This window comes from Agelaius phoeniceus, chromosome 29, assembly GCF_051311805.1.
Source record: "Agelaius phoeniceus isolate bAgePho1 chromosome 29, bAgePho1.hap1, whole genome shotgun sequence".
NCBI lineage: Eukaryota > Metazoa > Chordata > Aves > Passeriformes > Icteridae > Agelaius > Agelaius phoeniceus.
Genome location: NC_135293.1, coordinates 3,098,928 through 3,109,260, shown reverse-complemented (window position 1 = coordinate 3,109,260; position 10,333 = coordinate 3,098,928). Strand labels below are relative to the sequence as shown.

General features: G+C 47.5%; 1 protein-coding gene across 1 annotated transcript; it reads left to right on the top strand.

Moving 5' to 3' along the window:
* The first annotated feature begins 251 nt into the window (after positions 1-251).
* Positions 252-8,773, top strand: SLC35E1 (solute carrier family 35 member E1). The gene is made up of 6 exons (XM_054650163.2): positions 252-686; positions 1,350-1,420; positions 1,737-1,874; positions 2,710-2,835; positions 3,290-3,535; positions 4,993-8,773. Exons 1-6 carry the CDS (start codon positions 287-289, stop codon positions 5,221-5,223), a joined length of 1,212 nt encoding a protein of 403 aa, XP_054506138.1. The 5' UTR covers positions 252-286; the 3' UTR covers positions 5,224-8,773.
* The last annotated feature ends 1,560 nt before the right edge of the window (positions 8,774-10,333 follow it).

The following is a 10,333-nucleotide window of genomic DNA, read 5'->3' as shown; positions in this document are numbered from 1 at the left end:
TATGGCTCCATCGTCCCGGGGCCGGTACGGATGGCGCAGGGACCGTGCGGGGCCAGGCCCGGCTCACGGCAGCCCCTGGGGCTCCATCACCCTGTGCGGAGCCGGTACCGAGGGCGCGGGGACCCCGCGGGGCCGGGCCCGGGCCCGGGCCGGGCGGGGCGGAGGAAGCCAAGCGCCGGAGGAACGGAGGAAGTGACGCCCGGAGCCCGCCGGGGCCCCGCGGCCGCCCCGCCCCAGGAAGCGACGCGCCGGGGCCGCGCTGACGTTCGGCGGCGGCTGCGGAGCGATGGCGGCGCCGCTGGCGGCTCCGGGCGGCGCCGGGGCCGGTGCCGGGCCCGGGGCGGGGGCGGCGCGGGGCGGGCGCGGGCCGGCGCTGCGGGAAGGGGCGCGGGTGTCGGCGCTGTGCCTCGCCTGGTACGGGCTGAGCGCCGGCGGTAACGTGGTCAACAAGCTGCTGCTGGGCGGCTTCCCGCGGCCCGTCACCGTGTCGCTGTTCCACATCCTGGGGCTCTGCGGGCTCCTGCCGCCGCTGCTGCGCGCCTGGCGCGTCCCGCCCGCCGGCCCCGCGCAGCTGCCGCCCCGCGCCTACCCCCGCTACATCCTCCCGCTCGCCTTCGGCAAATACTTCGCCTCCGTGTCCGCGCACGTCTCGCTCTGGAGGGTGCCCGTGTCCTACGCGCACACAGGTGAGGGATGCGGGTGTCCCGGGGGTGTCCCGGTGCCGGCTGTGCTCGTAAGGAGGTGCCCGCGGGGGTGTCCTGGGGGCCAGCGTGGATTCGTGCCCAGGGGGGTGACCTGAAACCCGGTGTGTGCTTGTATGGGCACCTGGTGCAGTGTCCCGGTACTCATTGTGGGTGCCCAGTGTGGTGTCCCAGTGTCCACTGTGCGTGCCCAGTGCGGTGTCCCAGCACCTACTGTGGGTGCCCAGTGCAGTGTCCTGGTACTCAGTGCGTGTGCCCAGTGCAGTGTCCCAGTGTCCACTGTGGGTGCCCAGTGCAGTGTCCCAGCACCTACTGTGGGTGCCCAGTGCAGTGTCCCAGTACCCATTGTGGGTGCCCAGTGCAGTGTCCCAGTACCCTCTCTGTGCTGTGAATATCCAGTGCAGTGTCCCAGTGCTCACTGTGTGTCCCCAGAGCTGTGCCTCTGTCCCCAGTGGGTGCTGGCAGCAGATCCAGGGGCAGTGCCCCAGTGTGTGTGTGCCCTGTGGGTGCCCAGAGCACCAAGGTCCAGCTGGTGCAGGTGTCCAGGACAGTGACAGGGAGGGAGCATCCATCTGGGCTGGGCTGAGCTCCATCCCTCTGCTGGTGGTGCTGTCCCAGTCCCCAGTGCTGTTTTCTTGCTGTCCCCAGTGAAAGCCACCATGCCCATCTGGGTGGTTCTGCTGTCACGGATCATCATGAAGGAGAAGCAGACGACGAAGGTGCGGACAGGTTTGCTGAGGTTTCTTCTCTTGGTGCTGCTTGGGGGGTGCTCTGCTGGCTTGGGGGGGATCTTGTGACTGGAATTAGATTGTGCAGATTTTTAAAATCCCTTTTCCTTTTATTGTGAGTGTAAAACACGTCTGAACAACGACCAGGGTGCTGCTATCTGATGCACTGGAGTTGTCACTGTCTACTGCAGTCACTCAAATTTCCTTGAACTGCAGTAGTGAAATGGTTGATCCCTAAATCAGCAGGATGTATAAACTCGTTGAAAATTCCTAGCAGATGCCATTTACCCCTGTGTCCCTGCTGCAGGTGTACCTGTCCCTGATCCCCATCATCACTGGTGTCCTGCTGGCCACGGTCACAGAGCTGTCCTTTGACATGTGGGGACTCATCAGTGCCCTTGCTGCTACCCTGTGCTTCTCTCTCCAGAACATCTTCTCAAAGAAGGTACAGCTCTGTTCACAGCTCTGGTGTCACCCTTCAGCAGGACAGGGTGTCATTTCAATTACATAAATGTATTTTTTTTAGTTGGCTTTGCAATCAGACAAGTCCAGAGGGTTGGTTGTTATTTTGTGTGTTCCCTGCAGCTCTTCCCATCTTTTGAAGCTGTTACACTGAATTTATCCTGAGCCCTTTCTTTACTCTTCAACGTGGATTTTTTTTTTTTCTGGTGGCAATTCAATAGTGCTCAAATTCAATAATTCATTTAATTGTACCTTTAATTGTACCTTGTTATATCAAATCATTCCTTTGTGCAGAACGAGTCACTGTCAACACTGGGCACTCCTTGAAACCACAGTAACAAAATTAAAGTGTGTGGTTTGGCTCTATTTAGTTACAAAATGGTTTCTGTTTTGTAGAGCTAGCAATATATATTATATCAATTAGTATATATGATAATATAATAATATTATATATTATAACATTATATTATATTATATTATATTATATTATATTATATTATATTATATTATATTATATTATATTATATTATATTATATTATATTATATTACATTATATTATATTATATTACATTACATTATATTACATTATTATAACAATATATGATATAAATTGTATCAATTAATTTTAATTTTAATATCTTGTTGATACTAAGAGCCACCACTCAAAAAAACCATTGTTTTTCAAAGAGACATCAATTTTTCTTTGGTCAGCCTAATAGGAAATTAATACTATAAGGATATTTATTTATTTTGCTCATTTACCTGTCCCCTGGAGCAGTTTGTTTCCTGACTGCTGTTCAATAATGGCTCTTGCCAGGTGTTGAGGGATTCCAGAATTCATCACCTTCGGTTGCTGAACATCCTTGGCTGCCATGCTGTGTTCTTCATGATCCCAACCTGGGTGCTGGTGGATCTTTCTTCCTTCTTGGTAGAGAATGACTTGGTAAGCGCTGAATTTGGAGAACTGTTTGCTATTATGAAAGAAAATAGAAAACAAATACCAAACAAACTCCAGCACCCGACCAGGAAAGTGCTCTGAAGTGTTTCAGTGTGGAAGGAAGTGTTGTGAAACACCTGCAAATTGTTTCACAGGAGTTAGCAAAGTGTTTATTGTGAGAATTCCTGTCAGGGTTAGCAGAGGCAGCTCATGGGCAGCATAAATGTCAGGAGCTGGGGGCTGGAGGCAGAACCAACACTCCCAGGGGGTGTGGGGAATGTCCTCCTCTGCTTTCTCTGAGCTGGGAGTTGCATAAAGCAAAGAGCTTGGGGGCCTCTTTAGAGCTCAGACATTCCTGCCTGCAGTGGCAGGTAAGAAGTGCCTCAGGCTGTGTTTGTGTTGTTACCTGAAACCCGAGATAATTTTTTTTTTTTCCTTCCTGCTGTTTGCTTTTCCACAGAGCTCCATGTCTCATTGGTCCTGGACCTTGATGCTGCTTATAATCAGTGGATTCTGTAATTTTGCCCAGAATGTGATTGCCTTCAGCATCCTTAACCTGATCAGCCCCCTGAGTTACTCCGTGGCCAACGCCACCAAGAGGATCATGGTGATCACCGTGTCCCTGATCATGCTGCGCAACCCCGTCACCAGCACCAACGTCCTGGGCATGATGACAGCGATCCTGGGCGTCTTCCTCTACAACAAGGTGAGCTTTATCCACCAGGAAGGGCAGCTGGAGCAGCCCAGCAGCTTTGAGTTGTTGTTTTTACAAGTTCAGAGCTCCTTGAGACAGCACAAAAGGCACGAGGCTGCATTGCAGAGGAGGGATGAGCATGGCCCGGGTGAAGGACTTGGTCACAGCAGCTGCTGGGCCTCTCACACAATTAAATGTTGATCTTAAGCTCTTTTTGAAAAGGGAAGTAACTCAGAATCTCTTGAGCAAAAGTTTGTTTGGCATGGGAGAGGAGTGAGGTTTTCATTAGATATTCACTGATATTTTAATACTCTTAACAAAAAAGTGATGGTGATGTGACTGTAGAACTGGCTGCTTTTCTCTGGGTATGGCAATAGTCTAGGTGCTATCTTAGGTGATAGCTAAGAAAATCTGCCTCCTCTGAAGGGTTGTGAGGCTTTGGAAGGGGCTGCCCAGGGAGGTTTGGAGTGTCCATCCCTGGAGGTGTCCAAGGAAGGCCTGGATGTGGAAAAATCTGGGATCAAGTCCAAGTTCTGCCCCATCAGTGCTGGGTGACAAGGTGGGGATGGGGCAGAACTTGGACTTGATCTCAGATTTTCCTGTGGGAATCTTTAAAATTAGAGGGTTTTGGGAAAGCTGCAAAAGGGAAGTTTTACAGACAGCAGAGCTGCAATTAGAGCTAAGCAGAAGCCATGAGATTTGTCAGCAGAAAAGTTCTATGAGGAGTAGAAAGTAAGGACAAATAGAACAATGGTCTGTGTATTAATGCTTGGATAGAATAACTCCCTAAGCTACAGAAAAGTATATCTGGGGAGATATTATGAAGTTCTATTTATAAGTAATATTATTAGAGTAATATTACTGATTATTAAAGTAATATTAATTAATTATAATATTACTTTAATAATCAGTAATATTACTGATTATTAAATCAGTAATATTACTTATTAATAAGATAATAATTATTATTAAAGTACTATTAATTAATACTGATTAATAAAGTAATATTACTAAGTAATATTAGTATATTAGTGAGATATTAGGAAGTTTTAAGCTTAATAATGGAGCTCTGTGCATTGTGTTTGAAGGCTCACAAGCAGGTATTGTATTTGAAAGAAGCAAGCATTGTTTTAACCCAAGGCAGGGGTGCTTATAGTGATTGAACTACTGGCAATATAGAATATTTACTATACAGATGTAAATACTGTCAGTATGCTTTTGCTTTGTGTGATTGGTCAAAAAGTGACATTAAGTGACTTTTAAGTGAGAGGTAACATTAAGTTCTTTGTCTGCTGCCTGGGGTGTGAGCTGCTGGCATCTTCCCATTGCCATAGCCCTGTAATGAGGCTGATGCTGGAAAATAAAACAGCTTGGGAAATGTTCCCCAGCAGCCCCGTCCTGGGTGTGATCTGTACCCAGACCCCTGGGCAGCCAAAACGGTTCTGTGACCAACTCCCTTCCTTTCCCAGACAAAATACGATGCAAACCAAGAGGCAAAGAAGCAGCAGCTTCTCCCAGTGACCACTGGAGACCTGGTGAACTTGGAAAGGCACCGAAATCCTGCTGAGAAGTCCCAGAATGGACTCGCAGCCTTCGGCCAGCACGGGGACTTTGTGCGCAGCAGCGTCCTCACAGAGCACTTCCAGTTCAGCAGGCAGAGCTACCCCACAGCCTACAACCTGAATCGCTTTGATATTTAGGATATCCTGGCACTCAGGCACAGACTGTGGTATCAGAGTGTCCCCAGCATTATCAGAACACTTCCAGTACATCCATGAATGTCACGGAGCCATCGAGGTGTGCAGGTTGCAGGGCAGGTGCAGGGGAGTGGTGCAGGAGCTGCTGGGCTGAGCTTTAATCCTGGAACAGCTTTAAACCTGGAGCAGCCAGACCTGGAACAGCTTTAAACCTGGAAGAGTCAGAGCTGACACTGGAACCAAACCCACAGAGCAGATCCTGCTGAGGTGGGAGTGACCCTGCAGAGTGGAACATCTGCCACTGCTCCTTCCAGGCTCTGCCAGCTCCTTGTTCTCTTGGCAGCTGAATTCTGGCCAGTATCTCCTTTCCATGCTGGTAATGTCACCTTTAACTTGTTCTTTGATAATGGTTCAATGATCCTTTTAATGAAGCTTTCAGGAAGAAGTGAAAGCAAGGGGTACTTGTGCTGATCAGGATTTGTCTGGGCAGGATCAGCTGCAGGCAGGCAAAGCCGAGTTCATCTCCAGCATCTGTGCAGCTCCTTGTGGATATTCACAACCCTTGTGCCTCTGCCTTCAGCCCTGGATGAGGAACCAGAAATGTTTCTGCAGGAGCAGGCAGTGGAAGGATTGATCTCTCCCAGATCTGCTTCAGGAAAAACACAGTTCTCCAAATCACTGCTCATGGCAGAGAGCAGCCAAGCCCAACCTAAAATCATCATTGTTTTCTGAATCATGTAGTCCTGTAACTGCAGACATTGCTGTCCCCTGGCCATGCAGGAAACTCCTTCCAATAAAAGTGTTTGGAATAATATGATTTTATTTTTTTACTTGATTCACACCTGTTCTTTCAAAACTGTTCTGTTGCTTTAGGAATTGAAAGGTGAAAGGTGTTTTGTTCTCAGTTTTATGCATAAGTTATGCTCTCTTATATGACTTATATCTTTTGAATGCATTGATTTGAACAATCATCATTATTAATTGTTTCTTAAATCTTTTAAGCCCCTAATTTGGGTTTTTTAAATTTCTTAATCACTGCTGTTGGAGTAGCTGTGTGGATTTAGGCTGACTTCCACTTCCTGCTGAAAGAAGTTAAATTTTGTATCCTGTGCTGTTCCTGCAACTCCCCTGGCTCGAATAGGAAACGAAAGAAAAACTGGTTGGATCAGCAGTAATTAGATAATTTATGGCTAAAAACTGATTCAGAATCAATTCTAGACAAGGTGATTTTGTGTGTCAGGTACTGCATTTGTGCATGGAAGGGATGAACCTTGGCTTTCCTTCCTTTGAATGAAATTCCTTGGAATGAAGTGAAACCCAACTGGGAACTTGGGTTTCACTGAAGCAGAATTTTCTGTCCTTGCTTTAGTAAAAGATTTTAGGGGCCTTCTTTCCTTCCCAGACTGTTGTACAGTGAGACTTTGATAGCATAAGTTTTATGCTTTTAACCAGAGAGGTACCAGACACCAGTGACAAAATCCAGGCTGTGTCACAGAACACTCCTCTTATTTATTGCTTTAAAATGACCATTTCCACGATGTGAGATGATGATTTGGCTCCTTTCTGGATAATAAAGAATTTATTTTTAAGTGCAAAATCAAGCTGATCTTATTCTTTTGGCTGCTGGGGGTGGTGGTTTCATGAACAGCCTTCCACCAGAGAGCCCAAAAGAGGAAATGGTCCTTGTGAAACTTGAGAGATGGCTTTAAAATGCTGCTGCTGCTGCTGCTGCTGGGTGTGAGCAGAGCTCCTTGCCTTGACTGGAGCTCAGTGTGTTCATGCCAGTTGAGAACTTGGGATTTTGGTAGCAAATCTAAATAAATCTGTCCCTAACCAGGGTGAACAAGGTTATGAGGAAATCTTTCCTTCAGATGAAATTTCTTTAGCCTGTTCCAGTATTAATGAGTGTGTAATTACTTCTTTTTAAGATGGGGAAAATGCCAAATGTGTATTTCTAGGGCTCATTTGCCAACATTTCAATGCTTTTACTTACAAGTAACAAGGATTTGGTGAACTCTGCATTTGGATTTGGTGCTGAGTCTGATGTGAGGATGAGACTCAGGCTGAGATTTCAGGAGGGGCTGAAATTCTCCAGCTGCTCTCAGAAGCTGTGACCTGGTGAATTCCTGCAAACCCTGAATTCTGTCTTTGTGCCTCAGTTTCCTTTTGGGAAATGGAGATGATTCTTCTTTGATCACACAGGGTAAAATACCAGAAAAAAGTGGCAGTGGGGATGTGCAGGGATGCTCTGAGTTCATCTCTCCATGCTCTGCTGTGCCACGTTCCTACAGCCTCAGCTGCCACAGGGAGTAAATAAAAACCAGACCAGAGGTTTTATTAAATATATTCAGATTTGTTTCCTTTTAAAGAACACAACCAAACCTTTTCTGGCCAGTGTTTTCACAGCAAGCTTGCCCTGCACACTTCCCAGGGCAGATTTAAGCTCAGCTTTTTCTGTAGTCTTGGCAGCAGCTGAAGGTTTCCTGTTCACAACTGTCCCAAATTCCAGTCTGGCCCAAGATGAGGATTTCCCAGGAGGAGAATGGATCTTTTGAGGGCCCAGGGAGTGAATCTGTTCCCTGGAGAGCTCCTGCTGCTGCTCCGAGGTCTGAGGGCAGCAGGGATGGCTGGGTTGGTGCAGGGTCTCATTAAACCTGGCCGGTTGCACAGGGTGGATTTGCTGCATCCCAAATCCCAGCCCTTAAGCAATATTGCCCACATTCAGGGACAGGAACTTCCTGACATTGCTGTAATCAACATTGGAATCTTGGAGCTCTGCAAGGTTTTTGGTTTGGCCAATGGGATGTTTGTTCTAAGCTGGTTTGTAAATGAGGGGTGTGTTTGTGCACAGGGCTGTAGGAAGGACAGAAAAGCTGGAATGAAGAGGGCAAAGTCTACACAAGTGTGTACAATGACCCTGGTATTGAATCAAAGCCAAGGCTTTGGGCTGATTCCTCACAGGAAGCTCTGGGAGTGTCATGATGGCCACTGCTGAGGAGTTGGGTGAATGTTCTCACTCACAAACGCTGAAACCAGGGTTAGAACTGGACTTCTTTGAGGTATTTTGATTTTTACTATGCATTTTTTACACAGAAATACATCACAACATTGAAAAGCTTCTTCCCCAAGCAGCCCTGGGTAGTTGTGGAAATAAGAAAATCAATCTCTCCCCACTCCACATGGGTTCCTGTTGGTAGTTCCAAAGAGTATTTGGTGCTCTTTAAAAATATTCCCCCTGCAGGTTGAATTTTAGTACCCAGTGGTGGTAAGAGGATCTTTGTCATCTGGTAAAATGCTTGTGGTTTTTAAATAACTGAATGCTAAATAAAATTGAGGCAAGGCTTAGGCTTTGTAAGTGCACAGTGATTTGTAAAAATAGTGTTGGTATTTTGGGGTCAACTCATGATGATTTCCAAAGCTCAGTTTTCCTTTCTAATCTGTTCAAACCCATTTTTTTCTGATGCAGCATTTTGCAGCAGAAGGAACTTCTGCCATGTGGCTCTTTGTGAAACAGGTGCAATATAAATAAAGGGAAAATTTTGTTTTTCCAAGGCTTAAATTTCTGGGTCGTGCTGTGAGCTGTTAAAAATAATTCTGCAATCTCTTTGTGGTGATGTTCAGGGCAGTGAAAGGAATTTGTTAACCCTGAAGTGACAGGTGTGCAGATAGCCAAGGGGTACCCAGCTTTTTTTTGTGTTATTTTATATTAGATCTCCTATAAATTGATGGGAATATGGGTGAGTTTCCCAAAAAACCCAAACCAAGCCCACACTCCTTCTGTGTGGAATCCTGCCCTTCAGCAAATGAACTTTTGTGTGTTGTTTTCCTGTTCAGTTGCTCTGTGAAGTTCTGGATTTCACTCGGGGCCATGCTGGGATCCCTTTGGAGCAACCACACTGGGGCTGCAGCTCCTGGGGCTCCTTCCTGCCTCCACCAGGAGGTCACAAAGGTTTTGGAGAATCCCTCTGCAGCAAATCCCCAGTGTCACCGTGCTGGGGACAGCAGGGAGTGCCCAGTGTCACCGTGCTGGGGACAGCAGGGAGTGCCCAGTGTCACTGTGCTGGGAACAGCAGGGAGTGCCCAGTGTCACTGTACTGGGGACATTAGCAAATCCCCAGTGTCACTGTGCTGGGGACAGCAGTGAATCCCCAGTGTCACTGTGTTGGGGACACCAGTGAGTCCCCAGTGTCACTGTGCTGGGGACATTAGCAAATCCCTGATGTCACTGTGCTGGGGGACACCAGTGAGTCCCTGATGTCACCGTGCTGGGGCCACCAGAGAATGCCCAGTATCACTGTGCTGGAGACACCAGTGTCCCTCCAGTGTCCCCCCAGTGTGACTGTGCTGGGGACAGCAGCAACTTCCCCAGTGTCACTGTGCTGGGGACAGCAGTGAGTCCCCGGTGTCGCTGTGCTGGTGACAGCAGGGAGTCCCCAGTGTCACTCTGCTGGGGACACCAGGGAATGCCCAGTGTGACTGTGCTGGTGACACCAGCGAGTCCCTGGTGTCGCTGTGCTGGGGACAGTAGTAAGTCCCTGGTGTCGCTGTGCTAAGGACAGCAGCAAATCCCCAATATCATTGTGCTGGTGACAGCAGTGAGTCCCCAATATCATTGTGCTGGTGACAGCAGTGAGTCCCCAATGTCACCGCGTCAGTGCCACCCGCCCGTCCCCGGTGTCACCGCCGCTCCTGCCCTGCAGTTCCACCTTTGGCCAGCAGGGGCGCCGCGAGCGCTCAGGACGCTGCAGTTCCTCATCCTCACCACCAGGCGGCGACAGCGACTGAAATCGAGCCAAAATCTCAGCCTTAAAGTTTGTTAGAGACTGGAAAAAATAAACACAGAAACCTCTATTTCCTCCTTATAGAACCGATTTTCTTACATTTTCAAGGTCCTTATGCAAGGTCCTATGCATATATATATAAAAGTTATATTTGTATGTCTAAGAGTTATATGAATCTGCATTCAGAATTCCTTACCTTCTGAAATTCTGTGTATAATACAGTAGATGAAGAGGGTTATTTGGAAATAACCCTCAGTTATTATATAAATTAAAATTATTTTTCAGTATGTATATGAATAAGAAGTTTTAAAGCGAGGAATTAAAACATAGGG